The sequence below is a fragment of the Triplophysa dalaica genome, chromosome 8 (genome assembly GCF_015846415.1).
Source record: "Triplophysa dalaica isolate WHDGS20190420 chromosome 8, ASM1584641v1, whole genome shotgun sequence".
NCBI lineage: Eukaryota > Metazoa > Chordata > Actinopteri > Cypriniformes > Nemacheilidae > Triplophysa > Triplophysa dalaica.
The window spans coordinates 495,619-521,246 of NC_079549.1; the positions used below are offsets into that span (position 1 = coordinate 495,619).

The 25,628-nt window shown below is 44.4% G+C and overlaps 1 protein-coding gene across 2 annotated transcripts in view; it reads left to right on the top strand.

Annotated features, from left to right (window-relative positions):
* si:dkeyp-118h9.7 (sacsin) overlaps positions 1–25,542 on the top strand; it is a 37,326-nt gene extending 11,784 nt beyond the window's left edge. For both annotated transcript variants that reach the window (XM_056754562.1, XM_056754563.1), the window contains exons 5-8: positions 8,962–9,108; positions 12,586–14,023; positions 14,113–14,201; positions 14,394–25,542. In XM_056754562.1, the coding sequence (XP_056610540.1) occupies positions 8,962–9,108; positions 12,586–14,023; positions 14,113–14,201; positions 14,394–25,324 (12,605 nt within the window). In that variant the 3' untranslated portion in view covers positions 25,325–25,542. The remainder of the gene's footprint in view (positions 1–8,961; positions 9,109–12,585; positions 14,024–14,112; positions 14,202–14,393) is intronic.
* Positions 25,543–25,628: the final 86 nt, after the last annotated feature.

The window sequence follows — 25,628 nt, forward strand, 5'->3', positions numbered from 1 at the left end:
GATGAGATGTCCCATGCAGCATCGGGGGTTTGACTTACTTGAAATGAACAAAAACTCCATGTTTTTCTCAGATGAGCTGGAACGTCTTTAAAAATAAACTTTAATCCCATATTCCTGATGTCGGCATCTGAATGAAGTTTATGCAGCGACTGTATTCTTCCACAACCAGGGATGGCACAATATTTAGATATCTTTTTTAACGGCATGTTTGTTTATTGCTGGCTCGCTGTGTCTGGTTCCGTGTCACTTGTGGTTCTTCAGTTCTAGAGGGCTAGAGAAGTCGTCATTGATAATTTTCTATGGAGGTGGTGTCAGTGTGTTCATAGATAGGTGTTTTCCAGAACCTGCCGCTCGTTGGGCCTGGTGTCAATAACAGATGTAATCTCAGTATCGTCTTGGTTACGTATGTAACCTCAGTTCCCTGATGGAGGGAACGAGACGTTGTGTCGAGAACGACAGATGGGGGTTCGCCCTTGAGAACCAATCAACTCTGACTACTAAAGAAAAGGCCAATGAAATTTGGCGAATGCAATTTGCATGCCGGGCTCCGCCCCCGGAAATCCGGTATAAAAGGAGGCCGGCGTGCAGCATTCACTTACCTTTGTTCTGAAGAGCCTGAGACCTCTCAAACTGCAGCAGAATACGATACGTGTTCGTGGCATAAGGGACACAACGTCTCGTTCCCTCCATCAGGGAACTGAGGTTACATACGTAACCAAGACGTTCCCTTTCTGTCGGTCTCTCGACGTTGTGTCGAGAACGACAGATGGGGTTGCCTATGGAAAACGCCACAACGCTGTATCGTGTCACAATCTCTAGCGAAGCGACGGTAACAAGCCTGGGCGTGTCATCTCGAAGCTTTCGTGAGACTGTAACCTTCCAGTGTGGTGGTCGGGGGGTTCCAGAGCTTTCTTGGAGAAAGATGGGTACAGCCCTGACCGGTAACTTTCACGGACGGGGCCTTAGCTCTCTATAGGCGAGAGGCCGTCCAGATCAGTTTACACCGGGTAAGCGCGACTCTTAATCAGGGAAGCGCTACAGAGGCCACCTCCTACCCGTGGGGAGGAATATGGTGGATATAGGTATGGTCTCGTCCTTGGAGGAGAACGCATGGAACGTGCGGACTGAGTAGTTAACCGCGAGGTGGAGGCCCACCTGGGGAAGCTCATGGGTTACCAGGAGTGGGAACCATTCTCATGAGGATACATCAGACGGAACAGCCCACGGAGGGGGTGTTACAGACGTCCGGTAGCACTAGGTCCGGTTAGAGCTATCTGTGATAGCTCACATGGTATCCCGGCCTAAGGGGGAAGGCTGCTCTGCCCAGCCAGCCCCCAGGGGGTGCTTGTTTGGTGATGGATGGAATGCCTATTCTTAACCAGTGTCTGGGTAAGAAGGGAGGCTGGTGAGGTACCAGTTTCTTAGCGATGTGTTCGGGTAAGAAGAAAAGGTAAATAGCACACTGACCCAACCTGTTAGAGGGTGGAAAGGTGCTTTCGCAGGCATACGCCCCCCCGGATGCCAGTCCTACATGTCGCCACGCAGGACGTGGGCTGACACCGGGTTTACGCGAAGGTTGTTAACCCTTGCGAAGGTGTTTGGGCATAGCCCAACCCGCAGCTCTACAGATGTCTGCTAGAGAGGCGCTTCTACCAGTGTCCAGGAGGTGGCTAAACTCCGTGTGGAGTGAGCCCTCACTGCCAATGGGCATGGGAGATTCTGAGATCGGAATGCCGTCGTAACGGCGTCCACGACCCAGTGCGCCAGCCTCTGTTTGGAGACAGCCTTCCCCTTCTGCTGTCCTCCAACAGACACGGAGCTGGTCAGAGCTTCAGAGCTCTGCGTGCGGTACAGTACGTACTGGACACAACACTAGTCGGGTTGGGTCTTCCTCCCCTATGGGGAGCGCCTGCAAGTTCACCACTTGGCCCCGGAGGGAGTAGTGGGAACTTCTTGGGCACGCATCCGGGCCTGGGTCTCAAGATAACGTGAGAGTTTCCAGGGCCGAGTTTAAGGCAATCCAGGGACACGGAGGATGCTCGGTGGTCCCCTACCCTCTTGAAGGAAGTGAGCGCCGTCAGGAGGGCCATCTTACTCTATGAGGAAGATCGGAACCTCCGAGGGGCTCTTTGGGGGGCCCTGAGGCTCCCCAGGACCACTTAGGGTCCCAAGAGGGTATGGAGCGGAGATGAGGCGGATTCCGCCCTCTCGCTGCTTAGGAACCTGGTGACCAGGTCGTGTTGCCCTAGAAACTTTCCACCGACTGAGTCGTGATGAGTGGCAATAGCGACTACATACACTTTCAGTGTGGAAGGGAGATGTTAGTCTCCAGTCTCGTGAGAAGGGGAACACAATCCTGATCAAGCACCTCAGTGGGTCTTTCTCGTTGAGAAAGACACCAGGACGAGAAGAGGCACCGTCTAGAGGCGTGTAACCGCCTAGTAGATGGGGCCCTAGCCTGGGTGATGGTCTCAGCCGTATAGGGGGAGTAGCCATCTTAGGATCTTCTCGTCCCGTCTAGAGACCAGACATGGGTGTTCCAGAGGTCTGATCTGGGATGCCAGAACGTGTCCTTCCCCTGAGAGAGCAGGTCCTCTGTCAGGGGAATGGTTCAGGGGGAGTCGCTGTCCAGAGCATCGGCTCTGAGGCCAAGTGCGGTTAGACCGGTGTGGTGTAACCAATAACACTTGGTGCTCCTGCTCCCTGACCTTGCACAGAGTCTGTACAAGAAGGCTCCTGGGGGGGGAAGGTGTGCTTCCGCCCATCCCGCGGCCAGCTGTGCGCAAGGATATCCGTGCCGAGGGCAGGGACTATCAAGCGGGCAAATGGTGGTGTTACGGGAGGTGAACAGGTTTTACCTGGGCCTACCCGAACAGCCTCCAAATGAGCTGGACTGCACGGGGGTGGAGTCGCCACTATCCACGAGGCATAAACTGGCGAGAAAGCACGTCGGCTGTCTAGTTCAGTCTGCCCGGGGTGTGTGGCCTGCAGGGAACGAGTCACCTGTTGACTCCACCGGAGGAGGCGTCGAGCAAGTTGTGTTTAGCTGCTGTGTGCGAACGCCACCCTGACGATCTGTATTCGCTACAGCTATAGTGCTGTCCTCGGAACAGCACGTGCATGTCTCGCACGAGAGGCCGTAGCCTGCTCAGTGCAAGTAGCATAGCCCACAACTCTTGGCAATTGATATGCCAGCGCAGGCGGGGGTTCGTCCAACACCCCACCTGCGTGCCCGTTGCACACTACACCGCACCCCTGCAGGGAGACTTCAGTCGTCACCACGACCTGCCTCATAACCTGCTCAGAGGGACCTGAGTCCGTCGAAAATGTCATAAAGACTAGGGGTTATGGTGCGTCGGCAGCAGGGCGGCATCACCATGCGCCTGCTTCCGGTGTGCCACGCTCTCCTCGGAACTCGACTCTGAAACCAGTGTTGGAGCGGTGTCATGTGCATCAACTCGAGGGGTATTAACCCGCGAGGACGCCATGTGTCCCAGGAGCCTCTGAATTGTTTCAGGGGGACCGCTGTCTGCCTAAAATGTTCATTTCAGACAGTTCAACACTGGTTGGGCACAACTGCGGACAGGTGTGCCGACATGGTGACAGAGTTGAGTTCCATACCGAGAAAGAGGATGCTCTGCACTGGGGAGAGCTTGCCCCTCTCTTGGTTGACCTGGAGTCCCAATCGACCTAGGTGCCGGAGCACCAGGTCCCTTTGTGTACATAACAGATCTCGCGAGTGTGCCAAGATAGGCCAGTCGCTGAGATAGTTTAGTACCCGCTCGCCTTCCTCCTCTCAGGGAGAAAGGGCGGTCAGGGACAGACCGAAAGGGAGGACTCTGTACTGATATGCCCGCCTCTCGCACGCGAACCGTGGGAACGGCCGGTGTCGAGGAGGATCGAGACATGAAAGTAAGCGTCCTTCAGGTCGATTGCCACGAACCAATCCTGACACCTCATAGATGTCAGGACGCGCCTCTGTGTGAGCACCCTGAATGGCAGCTTGTGAAGGTGCTCTGTTCAGGGTACGCAGCCTTTGGGGGCAACCCGCCGTCTTTCTTGGGAACGATGAAGTGCGGGTGGTGACCCACTGAACATCTTGGTTTTGAGGGACGAACTCGATGCCTGTTTTGCCAGAAGGGTGGTGACCTCTACCCGAAGTACGGATGCGTCCCTGCCTCTGACAGAGGGAGAGATGATGCCCCGAAACTTGGGTGAGTCTCTGGCGAACTGGATCGAGCAACCAAGACGGACCGCCCCCATAGCCAGCGAGACAGTGTGGGCAGCTCTCGAGCTCCCAGGGACTGTGACAGGGTGACCAAGGGGACGGTCTGCTTCATCATTCCCACGGGGGGTGGTTCGTCGGCTGGCGGAGCTAACCATGTCGTGGGGAGTCCCCGGAGGGAAGGTTTGCTCTGCCTACTTACCTGCCTGGCGGGACAACGGCACGCACTGTCGGTTTGAGAGTGGTGACGGCTGTCGTATGTGTACGACCTCACGCCTCGCCAGGGTGTGAGGTCGGTTCGCCGAGCACAGTCCAGTGGAGTGTGCGATCGGCTGCAAGTAAACCCGGGGAGAACAGAAAACTCAGTGAGTAAGTGGGCGCCAAGCCCTAACAAGGGCCCGGCTTTGGTGACGAGGCAGGAGTCGTCCCGTACCGACCGATCAGAGCCGTGGCTGTGAAGGTTCGGGCCCGATGTTGTTCTCCCTGGGGTCTTCCCGTCAGTGTCCCTTCTCGCGAGGAGGTTGCTGACGGGGTGGAGGTTTCCCCCTCGACCTCTGCTTCCGGGGTGCCGCCTGTGGGGGCACAGGAACCGGAGCCGATGTCGAAAGGGTCCTGGGTTGCAGGGAAGCAGACGTCACGTGAGATCTCGGAGGCCTGTAGGCGGCCGAGTCGCGGCGTGAAAAAAATGTGGTTAATTGCCACTGTCTGCTTCGCCGTCAAAAAACTGCTGAGCGCAGTCCTCGACGGTGTTACCAACAACCCACCCTGCGAGATGAGTGCATCAAGAAAGCGGACTTCCTTGCTGTCACTCTTCTGCACAAGGTATAGCCGGGGGTGTCTCTCCTGGACCACTACCGTGGACATCGTCCGACCCAGGGCCCGTGCCGCCGCCTTAGTCGCCCGTAGAGCGCTGTCAGCGGTGGCACGGAGATCCTGCATTATACCCGGGTCGGCCTTACCCTCGTGGAGCCCTCTCAACGCCCTGGCCTGGCGGACCTGCAGGATGGCCAAGGCATAGAGAGAGGAGGCAGCCTGGCCCGCAACATCGCAAGCTTTCGACACCAGTGATGCCGAAGTCTTACGTGCTTTGGACGGTAGGAGTGGTCGATCCCCCCCAGGCGGTAGCCGTCCGCGGCACAGGTGCACCGCGGGCGGACGTTCCACCCGGGGGATCTCGACGCAGTCCTTGCCTGCCTCACCATCGAGGGAAGTAAGGGAGCCAGAGCTGGTTTCACTGGAACGGTCCGTGAGTGGAGCGTTCCAAGTTTTACACAGCTCCTCATGCACCTCCGGGAAAAACATGGCACCCGGGGTGGGCGCGGTTTGCACCGCGCACCGACCTCGGGAACCACGTATCCCCGGGTTAGCACGGATGACATCACTTCTGCTTCCTCCTGAACTCGACCGCTGGGGGTGGAGTTTGGATTCGGCAGAGTCGGATGCCAGTCTCCCTCCGATGCTGCGAGCGACATCTCATCTACGTTACACATCGTTTCCGAGTGTGTGCGTGAGGATCCGGACGGTATGCCACCGCCGGTTGGGGAACGTTCAGAAGAGCGAATCGGGGTGCGATCGGCCCGTGAGCACTTGGCTGGCGGGTTTACGTTCGCAGAGTTCCCCATATCACTAACGCTGCTAACGTGGGTGGTCATCGGGGCCGTAGCCACAGATGTCACAGCCCGGGTAGCAGACGAAATGGTGGCTGGTTCCCGTAGGAAGACAGCCACCCGTGACCGCAACTTCTGAATGACAATCTGCCCGCAGTGCAGGCAGATGTGTCAACGAACGCTGCTTCAGTGTGCTGGACGCCCAGACACCTAATGCAGCGATCGTGTCCATCCCCCTCCTCGATGAGGGTGCCGCACCCAAGAGAACAGCGGGACATGCCGCGCTGGAGAATGCTCAGTCAGTCCTGAAAAGGACTTTTAGAAAAAATCTCGAACACCTCCGGAACCGCCGAGACGCCCAGGGGAAGGTCGCTGCAGGAAGGGACGATCCGCTGTAACACGTCGTAGCACCAGCGTGTAGTTGTAGAGGATTGAATCCTGAGTTGTACTCATGAGCGATGGCTCTGAAGAACAAAAGGTAAGTGAATGCTGCACGCCGGCCTCCTTTTATACCGGATTTCCGGGGGCGGAGCCCGGCATGCAAATTGCATTCGCCAAATTTCATTGGCCTTTTCTTTAGTAGTCAGAGTTGATTGGTTCTCAAGGGCGAACCCCCATCTGTCGTTCTCGACACAACGTCGAGAGACCGACAGAAAGGGAACAAGGGCATTTTCAGTTCTGACACTTACATGATGCTCACGTGAATATTATTCCCTCTTATATAACACAAAACTTGGGTTAAAATTGTGATATTAGTTAATTACTCCTTTAATACAGAATTGAAGTTACAGAACCAATTGCTCTATTCTTTTGTTTGTTGATTAACATAAGTGACAGGATTCACATCAGCAGGTTATAGAACGCTGCTCCTCTAAGGTAAGGCAAATTTATTTATATAGAACATTTCATACACATGGGCAAGTCAAAGTGCTTTACATAAAATGATTGACAAAGAGAAATTAGACGTATCTTTAAAATCCAAATGATTGTTTGCGCTAAGATCACAAATACAACTTTAGATTTTAAGAAACAATAAAACAGCAATAAAATTGATAATAAATGTGAGTGTATATATATAAAGAGAATATGAACAAAATAAAAATAGAAGTGCATTTGATGTAAACCAGAACAGTGCTCAGGTTGTGAATGCACAGCTAAACAAGTTTGTTTTTAATCTGGATTTAAAAGCAGCTGTTGGTGAATGTCTAATGCCTTAGGGAAGTGTGTCTTCCTGTGTTTTGTTCTCATTGACTTTTGCACCTGCACCCCATTATCTAGTTTATCCCCAGCACTTGTGTAGTCCTTGTTATCTGTTCTATTTAAGTTCTCCCCTTAGTGCAGTTCCTTGTCAAGTATTGTAACGTCTTTGGTATATGTCAGGGTTTATGTTGTTCTCTGGAACATCATCCAGTTTACTTTAAGTTTTTGTATCAGTCTGTGACCTGTCTTTACAGGGATTTGGAACCCCTTTTTTGTTTGTGGTGGATTTATCTGGAGTTATTCATGTGGACTGCCTTTATTCCAGTAGTGGATTGTTTCATTAAAGTCTTCAAACCCATCTATGGTGTGATGATATATTGTCCTCAAGTAACCTGTGACAAAACGCTGACTCGCCCTGTTTAAGAGTTGACCCTCCACGCAGATCTGACGCCCTTTCCCACTTTCACACCTCTACATTCATTTAGGATTTTATTTCACACGTTGAAATCTGTTTACCCCGTGTTTACCCCAGTCATCTTTACCCCGTGACTGTGTATACCAGACTAGACCGATCGTCCCTCATGCAGCTAGAAGCCCCCAATCTGTACTGTGTCAAATCACGATTGAATGGTTTTAGGCCTTTACATGATTAGAGCGGGATTATAAAATGTAACGCTAGACAAAGGATGACAAAATAAATGGATGCTGCGTTAAATGAGTAATATACATTAATGCTTTAATCTGAAATAAGTAATTGCATGCTTTAACGCATTGAAGTTGACAGACCTAATTGTGATAGTACTTGGTATCGGGACGCTTCAGCTTGTACAGTATCGTAAGATATGCTTATGGTATGGTGACTAGAGTTGAGCCGGATACTCGGCTGAAACGAGTATCCGGTACGGATAAAGCACTTTTGCAGAGTACGAGTATCATACGAGTAATACGAGTCAATATCTGTGCTCGGACTGAATAAAAATCCTCATTGGGTAGCTGACTGTGTCTGCGTTCTGTGATAGGCTAGTCATAGTGCCCCTCCCCTACACACATACAGATGTATTGTGTTGCTGACTGTGTCCGCAGCTCTCTCTCTCTCTCTCTCTCTCTCTCTCAGTCACTCAGGTTTGCGCGTCTTTTCCGTTAACGTTTAGGTCTCTTCAGCTTCAGGATTGTTTTTTACTGCGGTTAGTGCTTACTTATTATCCAGTAGAGTTTTGATAAACATGGGGTTTGTTCAGACGTGGTGCTTGGCAGAATGCGACTTGCGTTGCGTCTCTGCCTGTCGGAGTTTTTCTTTTTTAAACCGTCAGCTGTTTTTTTTTTACTTCACGCACTTCGTGTATGACACTTTCTTGCTGTATTTCTTAAAAAAAAATAAGGAAGTAGTGGTATAAAACTATATTACAAATTAAGTAGCTACACACACACACACACACACACACACACATACCTGGTGTGAAAAAAAAAGAAAGTTATGTTGAGACGAAAACTCTTGTTCATTACATTTTACTTCATAATTGCAATTGCATGTGTTGTATTCATTGTTGCAAAACTTGTTCTGTATATAGTTTGTTTGTTATCGTGATCAAAACCATTGATCTGAAGCTCAATGCTGATGCTGTCATGTAAATAGTTTTCTAATCAGCAATAAATATAACAATTTCTGATCAACCCATATCAATTACATGCTTAAAATAACATACCGGTTAAAGCCCCGCCCATCTCAAGACAACCCAACCTACTTCCAGGTTAAATCCCGCCCACTTCCGAATTAGGCCCTGCCCAGTCCGAGTACAGATACAGATAATTCATATGGTTAACAGATACAGATTATCCTGAACTCGCTCATCCCTAGTGACAACCCTACTAACTGGTTAATATTGTGAGTTACCCTCTTTAAAAGTCCTCTCATATCTCATGTTTTGACAGGTCCTGCTCTCTATGCCTTCAATGACGCAGCCTTCACTGATGAAGACTGGAAGGGGATTCAGAGAGTCGGCCGAAGCATCAAGCAAGAGGATCCAACAAAAGTTGGGAGATTTGGGATTGGCTTCAACTCTGTTTATCACATTACAGGTGACATATATTACAGGAACAGACTGACAAATAAAAAGACTCTCCAGCTGTTCACAAAACAGTTGCTGTACCAGATTCTACCTCCATTTAGAAACAAAAATCAATCAATTTCATGAGTAGATTTTCTTGGGTATTTTATTCAGTGCCTGATAAGAAATCCTGAGCATGTTTCCTCAATGGGACAAAATGTTACATTCCTGATTTTTCAGTAAACCACTCGTACATTTACATTGATGCATTTAGCAATCATTTTATTTAGACGTTTCAATTCAAAGCGACTTACTGTGCATTTAGTCTATACACGTCTTTCATCGAACCCACAACGTTTGCATTACTAGCACAATTCTCTACCCACTGAGCAATAGCAACTAGGGATGCTCATTTCAGTTCATTTCCCTAACCGAGAACCGACAGTCGTTATCCGAACATTAACTGTTAACTGATGACATTTTGATAATAAATTGGAATAAGATAAAGATACATGCTGCATCTCATTTCGAAGGCGGTCCGCAGAGGTCGCATTTGTCTGCCGCATACGCCTTTGCATGCAAAATCCGGAGGACGCAGACTTCGAAATGAGACACAGCTACAGTTGATGAGGGTCTGTTACACTTTAAAAATAAAAACTTTTTTTCCTCAATTTATTTTTATATGAAAAATAACTTAAATAATTAACAAATGATGACAAAACGAAAACACCGAAGAACTGAAAGTTTATTTCCATCAGATTTTTTTTTTCATAGGATATAAATAGCATGCCTTCCTCAATCCAAAGCTTGGAGTTTTTATTAAATAAAGTAACATGTTTACAGGAATGCAGAGATAATGCCTTGGGAAGTGCGTTTCATTTGCTTTCCAGCCAGGATTAAAACCACACTGGGAGAGAGAAACAAATGTCAAATATTAAACGGACTATAAATTCTTATATGCAATATTAATTATCTCTAACTTCTAAACTCTAAAGCAGCCCCCCCGGCCAGGCAAATAGTGCAAAACAATATGGAAACGGTGGTGAGGAACCCAAAACTCCAATCAAGAAAAAAACCTCAGGAGAACCCAGGCCCAACCAGGGTATTCCAGTTCCCCTCTGGCAAAAACTGCTGCCTCTGCACAAGCTCAACAGTGCTTGCACAACAAGACTAAAAAATAAAAAAACGTACGAATAAGGTAAATTATAGATTTAGCAATCTAATAGCATTTGAAGTGTTGTAGAAAAATCGTGTCAAGTTACAGCGTCCTTTATCCAGCTCTATCATCTCAGCTCTTGTCAGGTCATCGCTTCCCATTCTCAGCTCTGCCATCAGGTCTGGCCATGAACTGCATCCTGCGGTAACCTTGGAATAAAAAGACAAGACTGGCTGAGAGAGGAGTACTGTTCTGCACTCTTTGATGCAGCAAGTACATCAGTTGTTGTTGGATGTGTTCCTGGTTCCGGTTGATCTAAATAATGCAGCCTACATCCTCTGAGGATTAATATTATGGAGGTGTAGTGTATGCAAGATTAAAGAGATGCGTCTTTAGTCTAGATTTAAACTGACAGAGTGTGTCTGCCTCCCAGTACCATGACTTCAAAATAATTGTATTTAAAATTAGACTTCTGAGAGGTGATAATAGAATTATTGTGAAGTGCAGCGACACCTTCCCCTCTACCTTTTAGATGAGGCTCGTGTTTAAGGCTCTGTCAGGCGCTCTGGCTCCCGGTAAACATTTGACTATGGTGGCTGGTGCCTCTATGTTAACGTTCCGGACAATAGAATCACCGATCACTAGGGCACTTTCAGCAGGTTTCTCAGTCGGTGCGTCACTGAGCGGGGCAAACCTGTTAGAGACTATAATCGGAACGGTTGAGTGATGTTTTGTCTTGCGACTATGCTGTCTCATGGTCACAAAGTTTCCCCGGAAATTTTCAACCGGAACCGAGCTGTGTGCGCTAACATTGCTCGCATCCGAAGTGTTTTCTACAGTCCTAACACTCTTACTATCCTCAAATATAGATTGGATGCGAGACTCTAATTCTAAGATCTTCTCCGTCAGCCTAACTACTTCCTTGCATTTATCACATGTAAAACCCTCGCCGCTGACAGAGAAGGCTAAGCTAAACATATGACATGAGGTGCAAGTAACAACAATAGGAATAGAAGCCATAACTCACCGGGTATGAAGTGCAATCCTAACTTAGCAAGGTTGCTTGATGAGTCTTAGTATATACGCTTAAAAAGAGAAACAGTTAGCACACAAGACAAATAGGGGGAGATGATATTCCACAATGTAAACAGAAGGCAAGCAAACACGCTAATACTATGCTAGTGGCATTACGTTTCAATTAATATAGGTTTAGAATATAAAGTTATAAATAATTTGGCAACGACAATGATAGGTAACGATAGTAAAATACACTAATATAAAGACCAAGAACAAATGTGAGGTGAAGCAAGTGTCAGAGGATACAAACTGGCCGCCGGTAGCGATGCAATCAGGAACTGGAAACCAATCACAGAACCTGAATGGGCCTGTGATTGTTAATATTACTGTGAATATTACTTATTCATATTTCACATTCGTATTTTTACTTCACGTCTAAAAGAAGGATTGCGCCGTTTTCTTCACTTTCCAAAGCGCAATTGTGGCCAATGTTAAGAATCCATGAGATAAGTTTATGTGAAGGATAAATTGATGGCTAGCACCAAAATTACTTTGCAGTAGCTCCGTTATTAGCTTTGCTGAGCTTCATTTTGCTGATGTGTATCTTAGACACGCGGGAAAGACAGAGAATGTCACAGCTCATTGTGAGCGAAATTGTTGCATGTCTACATTTAAAACAACAAACTTAGCAAGGCTGCCAGTGACACACTCCGTTGGAGGAGTAAAGCCCTGACAAATGTGGCCTCAACAATCAGATGAATTGTATAGTATAGTATAGTATAGTATAGTATAGTATAGTGTAGTATAGTTTCGTCAAGCGACTTGCGTGATCAGATTTTAATATGTCTTGAAAACGTTTCGGACGGCATTTACACGTAGTGGCATGCGTCTGCAAGCTCCGTGAGTTAACACATGTATACATAGCATATTTTTCTTTAATCATACAGAAAACCGGTCTGATTTAAAAGTTATTAAACACGTATTATTAAATTATTATCATTATTAAAAAATATATATTTAATTCAAAATAAACATACCTTTTAATAATTAGTATTAATCGGTCAAAATTTTTACTATCAGCTAACAGATAAACTGTCAATATGAGCATCCCTTACAGCAATACATCATCAGTTGATTGTCCCGGTCTTGTAACGTATAAGCATGTAAATTATTCTGTTGTGACGCAAGAAGGCGATGCTCTGCCCAGGCAGTGTACATGTGTGTAAGTCACCTGGCTGTATGCGATAGATAGAGCATATGATGTAAAAGTAAAATATGAAAGTCTTCTGATATCCACGTCTACTAAAAAAAGGATAATTCTATTTGTATTTACAGATTTGCCATGTGTATTCAGTTCCAAACACCTAGCCATCTTTGACCCTCAAAAGATGATGTTTGGAGATGATCAAGAAGGCTACCAGTGGTCCTTGAATGATGAAGAAGACAAAGAGAGTCTTTTGAACCTGAAAGATCAGTTTCAGCCCTTTCAAACTCTTGTTAGTGTAGTCAACAACTCTTCCTGGGACAAAGTCATCAGTGAGGAGCAGTACTTCAAAGGAACACTGTTCCGGTTCCCTCTGCGTAATGAAGCTTCTGAGATCTCAGATACTTTATATGACTCAATGAAAGTTACACAGCTTTTTGACAGTTTCATTGCTGACGCAGACATCAGTCTTCTTTTTCTGAGAAATGTGTCGTCCATTGCTTTGCTGCATATTGACGCCAAAGGCATTTGCTTCAATAAGCTGAAAGTTTCATTGTCAACTAACCAAGATTCTCCACATGACATGGATCTGTGTGATATCAAAGAGGATTCTCTGGACAGAAGAACCTTCTTCAAAACTGTATCACGCATGTCTCCAAAGGGAGAAACAAGATCCCAGTGGCTTGTGACACACTGTCTTCTGAAACAAGGGTATAGACCCGAGATCGACTTTCTGGCCAACAAGCTGAGCTTTCACCCCCAAGTTGATGTAGCATTTCGATTAGATGAGGAGAGATCACTTAGCAATGGAAGACTAAGTTGCTTTCTGCCTCTTCCAAATAACGAATCAAACAAAACTGGGCTTGCTGTCCACATGAATGCTTGTTTTGGCCTGACGGACAACCGGAGGTACATCAAGTGGCAAGAGGAGGATCAGAAGAACGATGAGGCTGCTGTGTGGAATGAGCTACTAAGAAAGAATGTTCTTCCTCTTGTGTATCTAATGATGATCCTGGATGCTATTCAGTTATCCAGAAACTCAGTCTTGCCTGCTGCCTCTGTGTACAATCTTTGGCCTGACCTTACTAAGACTGTACAATATGACAGATGGCACGATGTTGCAGTAAACACTGTGAAGCGTCTGTTTGATCATAAGATCTTTCATCTTGCTGATGATGAGACCATCTGGGTGTCTGCCTCACAGGCAGTTTTTCCGGTCAACAGTATATGCAGTGACACAGTAAGTGTAGTGTCGAGATTGTTGATTGCACAAGGAGAGAAACTCATCTCTGCCCCAACACATGTTTTGAAGGATGTGCAAGAAACCCTTCCTAAAAGCAGTACCTTAAAGTGGGTGACTCCATCTTTGGTTAGAGATGTCCTTCGCAGAAGTAATGTTGAAAGCCTCAGTAAAGATGACAAATACTGTCTTCTTGAGTTTGTTCTGAGTGATGAGAAGTATGCAGAGCTCCAAGGTCTTAAACTTCTTCCCCTCAGTGATGGAACCTTCACATCCTTTAACAACATACAGCAGAACACTGTTCTGATTGAAAGCGAGAAGTTTCCAAGGTAAAGGTTTGATTTGTAATTCCATTTAAACTTGTTTGCGTTTCTATATTGTGTTACCAAATTGTAATATTCTGTTCATCCCTGTCTAGAACATTGCTGCCATTTTGTAAAGAAAGGTTTTTACCCAACGATCTAAATCCTTCATCCACTGTGCACCTAAGGAAACTTGCAGCTAAAAGTAGGAAAATATATTCATACTTAATCTGGAACGCTTATAGGAATATTGATTTATGCATTTTTGTCAAAGTTACATTTATTTTAAAGTTGTAGACACTAAAGTGGAAATCTTTTATAAGCTTCTTTTAACACTTTTTGCAATACTTTTGCAGAATGCACAAATAAATGCTAATCTCACTCATTTCTGTTTCAGACACATATAACATAATCAATTTGGAGGCAAAACACATTGTTGCACTTACCAACAAGCACTTACCCATGGACTGGCAGGACACCCAAAGTCATGTGACATGGAAACCAACAACAGATCGTCATCCACCAAAGAGCTGGCTGGTTGACTTCTGGAAATTTCTTAGTACTGAATGGAATGATTTAAGTGACTTCATTGGTGTGCCTTTGATACCACTGGAGCCTTTCCAAAATTCAGGCAATTCCGTACCGTTAGCAAAGCTGCAGAAGAACACAACTTTGATCTTTCAGAGTAGTGGGGGGTCCATCTTATCTGATCATGTTCAGAAAGTGCTTAAAATGGTGGGATGTATGGTTATAAAACGAGACGAATGTCTCAGGCATCATGACATTGAGACTTATGTTCTTGCACCTTCACCCAAAAACGTTCTTCAGGTATTCTTGCACTCAAACAGAGATCAGCTCATCAAAGACATTGCATCTGCTTCACGACATGACATAGAAGAGCTTAAAGTCTACCTTTCTTCTGTGGATTGTCTCTCAAATAATGAACGGAGCTTGTTGTCTGTTTTACCAATCTTCAGATTGATGTCTGAGAAGTATGTTGCTGTCAATTCAAAGCAGGCAGTTGTTTTAGGCACCAATCCAGCTATTCCAAACAATCTGCCCATGCCCGAGACCATTGTACAGTGTGCAAATGAAGCTGACCGTAGACTTTTGACTCTTCTCAAGACTGAACTTTTGGATGCAGCTAAGGTGGCTATTATTTTGATCGATGGCATTAAGACAGCGTCTTTCAACAAAGATGAAGAACACTCAATGATGAGCTGGATACTGAATCATGGTAACATTCTGCTTTCACAAAGTGAGCTGCTGCTAACCAAAACTCAGGATCTCAGATTTATTGAGACCCCTCTGGGAGAACGCAAACAAGCTTCCATCATGTATGATCCTAGAAACAAGACATTCCAGGACCTTTTCGAAGCCGATTTCTTTCCTCCACCCATTTATACAAAGACCCAAGAAATGCTACAGACCTTACAACGACTTGGCCTAAAGACAAAAGAGAAAGATATATCCCCTGAAAACATACTCCAGGTCGTAAAAGATATCGAAAAGCTCCGTATCCACTCACCAAACAAGGCTTTCAAAAAGGCAGATACTCTTGTTAGAGTGTTGAATGGGAATAATTTACTTTCAAAACTCACACAGACACAAAAACCAGCGCTGATGCAAATGCAGTGGGTGCCCTGTGAAAATCCAAAGAGCATTTGTAAAAATCAGAAGAGAGGTTTATATAAACCTGTTGAAATAAGACATTCAAAGTACTCTTCAATTGTTGGATATGTAATGCCACTTATCTCTGAGTTGAAAGAAAATGTTTGTGAACATCTCAGTCTTTATGACCCACCTCCAGCTGAAAAGGTCTTGGAGAACCTCTCTGTACTGGCATCAATAGCAGCTGACACGAGGAACCTAGATTCAGATTTTCAGTTTAAAAAAAAGCTACATGATATCTACAAATTCATGCAAGACAACATAGGTAAATTTAGAGAAGCAATGACCATGAAATGCATCCCTTGGCTTTGGAATCAAAGTGAGTTTGTCTCTCCTAGAGACATAGTTTTAGCCTATCCATCTGATTTGGATGTGAGCCCCTACATCAAGAAAGTCCCGGAAGAGTTTTTGCAATATGAAAACCTGCTAAACGAATTTGGTGTGAAGGAGACATTGACTGATGAGGAGATTGAAGAAGTTCTCCATGACATAAAACAAAGAATCGATGATAGGGATCCACCTTATGGAGACTCCACAGAACTCAAGGTGTCAGTTGCCATTCTTGACTGGATGCGAAAAAATGAGAAGTTTTTGAAGAACAGTACACCAGTGCCTGTCATGGCACAAAACAAAAAATTCACTCTGCAGTCTTTATCAAAAACTGTCTTCTGTGACATCAGTGCTGAAGGATTAGATGACCTGGAACAAGACAACGAAGAATTTTATGTCATTCATGAGGAAGTGCTGCCAAGTACTGCAAGGTGGTTGAAAGTCCCATTCCTAAGTACCCGCATCCTAAAACCACAGTTTGTAAAAACAGAGCAAGAGTGCTTTGGCATAGAACAATGTGGGCAGTCTGAACCTATAACGCAAAGAATCAAGAACATTCTTAAAGAGTATGATGAGGAAAGCGATATTTTCAAAGAACTCATACAAAACGCTGAGGATGCCGGAGCAAGAACTTGTAAATTCCTCCTTGACTTCAGAAAACACAGAGACCCTCCAGAGACTCTCATTGATGAAGGAATGACCCTCTGCAATGGACCCTGCCTTTGGATCTTCAACGATGAGCTCTTTTCAGAAGAAGACTGGCAAAACATTGTCAAAGTGGGATCAGCATCAAAGGAAAACAAAGTGGAGAAAATTGGGAAGTTTGGGCTTGGATTCAATGCTGTTTACCATGTGAGTGACATTCCCTCTGTTTTGAGTGGGAAAAACCTTCTCATACTTGATCCAAACGTCACTCATTTGGAGAAGCATATACTCAGCAAAGGAAACCCTGGGATTAAACTAGACCTCTTCCAGAAGCGACTATACAAGAGGTTCCCTGGACAGTTTAAATCGTATGAGGGCATTTTTGATTGTGATCTGTCAGCTCAAAACACCAACAAAGCTTACAATGGCACTTTGATTAAATTACCATTTCGCACTGAAGAAGAAGCAAAAAAGTCAGAAATCAGTTCAAAGGTATACAACGAAGAACACATTCACAGCTTTAAACGTCATTTGACTGAAAACGCACAAACACACTTACTTTTTCTAAAGAATATTCAATCTATGTCACTTCAAATTGTGCCCGAGAATGCATTGACCCCTCCACGAGATGATCAGATACAGACTCCTCTCAAAATGACAAGAGAGGTCATTAGTTCAACTGCTGTCTTGAATGACAAACTTATCCAAGAGACCAAGAACATCTTAAAGACCGGTGACATCACATGCCACAAAATTATTGACTACAACAGAGCACAGATTGTCAAAATAGTTCAAGATTACCCAGTGATGCCGCTGACACAGTACTGGCTTTTGTACTCTTGTTTCGGGACACAGGATTCTATGCGAATGTTCCAGAGGAGAAATGAAAATGAACACGTGTTTTCTTTGCCAATTGGAGGAATTGCTGTACCTTTGCATAGAGACAGACAAACTGAAGCATGGTCTCCTGATGATGGCCTGTGTGGCAAGGCTTTTTGTTTTCTTCCTCTCCCAATTGAGACAGGTCTTCCATTCCATGTGAATGGGACTTTTGCAGTCACATCAAACAGGAAAGCCCTGTGTGAAAGAGGAGTAAAATCTGATTGGAACAAGGCCTTGCTCAAAGATGCTCTAACCTCTGCTTACATCACCGCACTGCTTGAGCTCAAGAAAATGACCCAAAATGGAAAACTCAAGAGCTATTACTTCTACACCTTCTGGCCCAACAGAGAGAGAGTAAGCAGGGAATTTCTACCCATGGTTGAATCTTTCTACTCGGCAATAGCACAAAGTGTCAACAGTAAATCTCTGGAGCTCTTCAGTAACGGACAGACGTGGGGTTCTATAGACAGGGTGAAATTCCTGCATCCAGAAATTGAGGAGAATGCAGCAGTTGGAGATATTGCTAAGAAAGTGTTCTTCAATATGGGAGACTCATACTCCTGTGTTGTGTCTCTGCCGTCATGGATAAGAGAGAGTTTCATTCAGTGTGGTTTTAAAGAAATGATACAACAGAGAACAATCTGCTGGCCTGAGTTTTATGATGTCGTTTTCAAGAACTTGAGCACCATGGACACACTCAGCAGAAATTCTCTTGTTCTAAATGCCATTGACCTAAATGATAGAGATGTTGATGACCTATTGAAAAAGTACCCATGCATTCCAACACAGGGATGTAAGCTTCAATTAGTCAAGAAACTCGTGAATCCTTCTGGTAAAGTGGCATGTTTGTATGAGCTTGAGGAGGGTCGCTTTCTGGAAGGGACAGCAAGTGACTTTCGTTCACCTAAAAGGATTCAGCAACTATCAGATCTGGGAATGCTAAATGAGCATCTGCCTTTGGAGGACATCATAGAAAGAGCAGAGAAGATACCCAGAGCTTGGCAACAGGACCAATCTAAATGTTGCAAACGTATTCTGTGTCTTGTTGAGTTAATGAAAGACTCTTCATTAGATGTGAATTCTCAGCATTGGGACTCATTATCTCTGATACCGTTCCTTCCTGCCGTACCTCCTTTACTTCAGGAGAACAAGAACACCACTGTTCTGAAGAAACCCTGCGATGTTTACAGTGAGAGGTGTCGTGATGTAGTCAGCATGACGGAATTCGTAGTGGATCATACAAAGCTGAAAATACACAGTTGTGATCTTGTTCTCAAAACACTGCGTGTACAGACAAATCCACCAGTTCAGACGGTGCTGCAGCAGCTCTTAAAAGCACATCAGCATTCCAGTGCATTGGAAAAGGCTCTTCTTCATAGCATCACATACAAGAGCTATGAATACCTCAATATTCACTTGTTGGAACAGAAAGATCCCAATCCCATTATTGCCCATGCACAATCATATCCATTCATTTTCGTCGATGATTGTTTTGTAAATGTGAGGTCTGTGGCCAGAAATGAGGAATTTGAGGAAAAGCCATATCTCTATGTACTTCCAGCTATCTTATCCAAATTTGAGAGGCTTTGGGACTGTGTTGGCATTTCAAAACAGTTTACAAAAGAGCATTATGTTGCTGCACTTGAGGAATTGAAGACTGTGAATGGATCTCGCTCTCTTTCCCCCGAAGAGCTTAATAAATGTATTGCAATACTAATGAAAGGGCTGTATAAAATCAAGGACTCAAAGCTTAAAAACTGTCTTATCCCGGATGAGAAACGAGTATTGACATCTTCTAGAGAGCTCAGATATAATGACAGCCCATGGATTCCTGTTTCAGGTGGCATCAGGCTCTCACATGAACTGATACCTCGCACTGTTGCAGTTTATTTCGGTGTAATGACAACAAGACACCATACGCTGAACAGCTGTTTAGTCAGTGGGTTTTCCCCTTTTGCCAGAGAGTTTGGACAAACTGAGAAGCTAACTGTCAGAATTAAAAATATAATTGATGCATATCCATCCAAAAAGGATATTCTGAAAGAACTCATTCAAAATGCTGATGATGCAGAGGCGACAGAAATTCACTTTGTGTGGGACAAGAGACAACACAGCACAAAGAAAATATTTGGCAAAAAATGGGAACTGGTTCAAGGCCCAGCACTTTGTGTCTACAACAACAAAACATTTTCTGATGCTGATCTTCAAGGTATCCAGCAGCTGGGGGAAGGAGGAAAACATGGAACCTTAGGGAGGACTGGGAAATATGGACTGGGGTTCAATTCAGTGTATCATCTATCAGATTGTCCATCTATCCTGACTGGTGACAAATTGCTCTGCATTTCTGATCCAAATCTGGAATTTCTAGAAGGTGTGACAAAAGAATCCCCAGGCTGCATGTTTTCACTGGAAGATGAATTTAAAAAGTCTTTTGAGGATGTTTATCACACCTTTCTTCCAACAATGTTTGCACTCAATTCTGGAACCATGTTCAGGCTTCCTCTCAGAACTGAGAAAATGGCAGAAAAATCTGAAATATCTAGACGTGTAGTCAAAGAGTGGGACATGAAGGAATTGTCATCAGCCTTGACTGAAGATCCTGAGGGACTCATTCTCTTCTTGAAACACATCACAAAAATACAGTTCTCTGAGATCAATAAAAATGAAAAAGAACCAAAATCTTGTGTCATTATAGAGAAGAAATACAGAGAATGTACAGAGAAAGGCATGAAGAGTAAGGAAAACTTTGACACTCATGTTCAAACGTGCCTCATGTCAGGCAAAGCAGAACCATGCAAAACCATCTACAGAACGAAAATCTCAGCTGGAAGTAAAGAAAGTAAATGGGTCATTGCAGAGCACTTTGGCTTCATTAAACAAGAACATGGAATTGACGATGGGCAGAAACATTTGAAGGTTCCTCAAGCAGCGATGGCAGCTTGTTTAGGCAGAACATTCACTCACAGTTTTACTGGAAGGGCATTTTGCTCATTGCCTTTGCCAGAAGCAACAGGTTTACCAGTTCATGTGAATGCAAATTTTGAAGTTGATTCTTCTAGAAGGGACTTGTGGAAGGAGGATAGTGATAGTGTGAAGATGAAGTGGAACCAGTCATTGAAAGTAAACATCATTTCACCACTCTACGCTGACCTTCTGTTACATCTCTGTACCACTATGAAGAAAGATACACCTACTGCTCTTACATTCCTCAAGAACCAGCTGGAGGTTTCCTGCCTTCAGTACTTTCCATGCATTTCAAAGGGAGTAGACAAAGGCTGGCATGAAATGATCTCAGAGGTCTATAGATCAGTCAGCCAGCGTGACCTTCTCGTCATTCCCATAGTACACAGCCAACATGACCCTCCTATCAAACCTGCAGCACACGCTGTTTTTCCATCATACCATCCAAAATCTAAAATGAGTGTAAAATACACAGTTACCTGGTGCTCTGTGTCCAAACCAGATTCAGCAGATTGTCCTTATTTTACAACAGGAGACCATGAGGACATTTTTGCAATTTTAGATGACACTGGAATGAAATTGGTACCACAGTCCCAGAAATTAGAACAAATAAGAAAACATTTCAAAGAAGCAGGTGTAAATGTGTCAGAAATCAGTCCTTCGACAGTGATACAGTTCATCAAGCAAAGACCCCTGAATGATCCCACACAAACAACTAAAGGTTTACCTTTGCCCATTAACCAGACACTCATCAAGGACAAAGCAAGATGTTTCAAACTTTTGGACTTCTGCTTGGCAAATGAGAAAAAACCTGTTCCTGACCTCAACGGGCTGCCTCTTCTTCTCACGCAGGATCAGATGTTAAGAGTCTTCAGCTCTCAAACCCCAAAGATGATTACAAGGTTTAGCCGGCTTTTCCCCAGACATGAGGAAATGTTTGCAGACCTGTGTGTCAAAGGAAAAAATATCAAAGTTCTACGAGAGGGGAAGTTTATCAAGGATTTAACCATTGCCACAGGAGCACAGATTTTGAAAGCCGAACTTGCTGAACTGCTCAGAACATCATCACATGACCAACTGTGTCAGCTATATAAGGCAGAGAAAGAGACTATTACATGGCTAAATGATTTGTGGAACTTCTTTGACGATCAAGAAATAACCTTACAAGATGGCAAGCAGAATGTCTTCAGTGAGATCAAAAAACACTTCAACGACAGCCCTATTCTACCAGTCACCTGTCCAAGTCAAAATAACACACACTTCTTACAAACGATCAGCAATCTACCAAAAGTGATTCTAAACTCAGATGAGAAAATAGCCTCCATTCTCATTAAACTTGGCTTCATGACATTAGACCTCAGATTTTTCAGTTCCATCACAAACAATACTGAACTCATGAAATTTTGTTTTCGTTATGTGGAACCTGAGCTCTTAAAAACACGCTACAGCGCTGCAGTTTTGGAGCCGATGTATACAATTCCTCATGGACAGTTTAAGCTGCTGTCTGATGATGAATGTGTCAAGCTTCAGCAGTTCTTACAGAGTGGGATCAAAGATTCCAAAAACAAAAGTGAATATGAGAGGAAGCTCAAATCTTTACCCCTGTTTGAGACGATATCTGGCAAACGAGAGAGAATTGATTTACACAGAGAGATATTCATTCTGGACTCTAAACATCACACTTACTTTTCAAACTTGTACGCTGTAGATGGCTGTGACAGTATCTTCCTCAAGAAAAGCTTGGTGAACTTAGATCTGGCAGAAAGTCTGCAAATTCTGATTTTAGATGACCTCAAGTTCTGTGTCAAGTTTATTCTTCCCTCTGTAGGTATGATGACAGAGGCCAAACATCTTGATTTAATAAAATTGTTAGTGGAACTTCTGGAAGTGTATAAACCAGTGGACAAGACGATCGTCTCAGCTTTGAGAAATGTCAGATTCATTCAGGACGTTCATGGCTCCCATCAGGTGGCTTCATACTTCTACGACGAGGAAGAACACCTTTACAAGATAATGCTTTCAGAAGAAAGATTTGTGCCCAAAAAGTTCTGGACCCTTTTCAAAGATAAACAATATGAAGCAAAACATCTTTTAAGGGCTCTTGGATTGAAACATGAAGTGTCAGACGAGGAAATCATTCAGTTTGCAAAACAGATTGAATCTGACACTAAAGGCAACACTCCACTTGATGTCCTGAATAAAAGATCAGAACTGTTGTTTCAGACAGTGATGTCAAAGAGTTATGAGAAAAACTCGTATTTATTGGCCAGTGTCGCTAACATCAAATTCATCTTCCCAGTACAAATCCAGACAGCACTATGTGCTTTTCACAAGCCCTTCGCTCAAGAGAGAGACACTGTTACAATCAGTGGATCATTGATTGGTGGACACAGTGATGATCAATATCTCATCTGGACATCTATGCCAATACTACCTTCACAACACTTTTGTACAGAATTCAGAAAGAAAATGAAGGCTGTTGGAGCTTTGGATACTCCACCACCACAGAAAATATCAGTCAATCTGGAAAACATCTGTAGGTCTAACTGCCAAACAGACAGTTTGCTGAAAACAAGAGAGACGGTGTTTACCAAATCTTACGCACACCTGCAGTCAATAAGCTTTGATGCCTCTCTGTTCTCAGATCTCCCCATTATCTTGGTGGAAAACAAGACAGCACTTGTGAAAGCCAACCAGACCGCCTTTGTGCTAAATGATGCTTCTGACTTCAGACCATATTTGTACTACATTCCCCCAGATTGTGTGATATATCAGGACTTCTTCAGGAAGATCGGTGTAAAAGACACTCCTGCTCTCCAGCAATACATCACTGTTCTTCAGGAGATCTATTCAGATAGTTGTGACAAAGAGAACCTTCAGGCAAATCAGCAGATAACAGTAAGACGTGTTGTACAGCAGCTTTTGTGTCTGATAAAAACAGATAAAAAGCAAACCTTTTCACCAAATGACACACTTCATCTCCCATCAACCGATGGAAAACTCTATGAATCCAGCACATTGTCTTTCAATGACACAGTCTTCCAAGCATCACGACTTGAGGTTAATTTGGAAAAAAAGCTGAAACTGCTTGAGAAATTACACCACTGTCATCTCGGAACCGATCACTATGAACATCAAGGGTTCTTACAGATGCTTCCTCAGAAGATTCGTCCAAAATTTCTTTCTGACATCATTTCTGAAAACCTGGATGAGGCAAGTGTCCAGTACTGTGATTTTGAAGAGGGATGCGAGTTCAGGGGCTGGTTTGATAAACACTTGTCTTCTGCTGCATTTCTTCAAGGGCTCATCAGTCTCATTAGAGAAGAGAGCCGAGGTGAGGTTTCACATTCAGAAGCTGCCGCAAAGTGTGAGTCAATCTTTTCTAAGATTCAGATTTTCTGTTGCAAATCTCTTCACACTGAGCTTCTGCTAAACCAGGGGTCACTGGAGGGCAGTAAGACCGAAACAGACGTTTATGTGCAAAAACAGGAAGACGGATGTCATTTCTACCTGAAACACAATGATGACATGGAGCACAAAGTAGTGAATGAAGTGACCACGTGTCTTACTAAAGAAATCAATGCTCTACTGAAGAACTGTGTGTCCACCTCAAACCTTCAAGTGCTCGGACAACTTCTGATGTGTGATAACATGAAGGATGTTGAGAAAACCTTGTCACGGCATTGCATTCATAACAGTAGACACAACGAAGAAGACCACAATGGCCTGCCAAAACCTGGTTGTCTTATACCTGAAGAGTGGCACGACTGCCTCGACATGAACTTCTTCAACAATTTCGAAAGTGGAGAGTATGTTGGCTACAGTAAGGACGAGTCGGGGGAATATGTCTATGCCATTGTTATAGAAAGACTAGATGATTCATTTGGACAAACAAGCCAATATTCCGCCAGATATAAAATACAAGTTGACAACGATGATATCATAGAAGTGAGCTCTCTTGATCTTTTCCAGTTTAAAAGGGAAAAGAAGGTTATAACATCAAAAGCACCCACTTGCAAAGACTTAGAGCCTTGTTTAACATCTGAGCGTCCACCCAAACGAGACTTTCCACAGACGTTTGAAGAGGTCAAACGAGAAATTGACCAGAGTTTAACTGAAATCTGGAAAATGTCACATGAGGACAAGCAGAAGGCCCTCAGACGACTTTACCTCCGCTGGCATCCAGACAAAAACCCAGGCAAGGAAGAGCTTGCCACAGATGCCTTCAAATACCTGCAGAACAGATTTGAAGAACTACAGCACGGGAAAACTGCACACGACACAAACTCGAACTGGAGAGACTTCTCAGATTTCTTTAACATGTGGGACAGCGAGGCTAACAGCCATCGGAGAGGACGTGAGAGGTTCAATCAGAACCATTCCAGACGCCACTATAACTTTTGGTCATATCACACAGAAGCTCCGAGGCCGAACAGACCGGAGGCTAAACGCTGGTATGAACAGGCAGAATGTGACCTCAGAGCAGCTCAGAATGACACTGGAGGAGACAGCTCCGAGTGGTGTCTGTTTAAAGTGCATCAGGCTGTGGAGAAAGCCCTGATAGCAGCCATGTACAGGAGGAGTGGAAAGCATCCCGGCAGCTGTTCAATAACAAGTCTCGCTCAGCAGGTGTCTAACTACAGCTCAGAACTGACTTCTCTTCTCAACACTGTCAGACAACTCGCTGAACTCGGTGTTGATGGCAAAAAAACTCAATATCCAAACTTACACCCAATTCCTCACATTCCAAACGGGCGGTTTAACGTTAACAATGCCAGAACGGCACTGGATATCGCAGCAAAGCTTCTGGTGAAAATCGAACAGTACATTAGCAGCTGATGTGTTCAGTGAAATGGACCAAAACAAATAAGATCTACATTTTAATTATGCATTTGAAATGTGAGACATCGTAGAACGTGTGGTCTGGTGGGAGGATGCTCACTCTCCTAATGTACTTATCTACTACTATTATGTGTTTTAGAATATATTTTTAATGCCTAATTATTCTTATGATTCCAGTCCTCCTCTTGTCTAATTACTTACAGTTGTTTATTATATGAATCATTTATATGCATTTATCATTTTAATCAACAATATATTGCTGCATTCCACCAAAATTAAAATGTTTAATAAAAATGTCTGT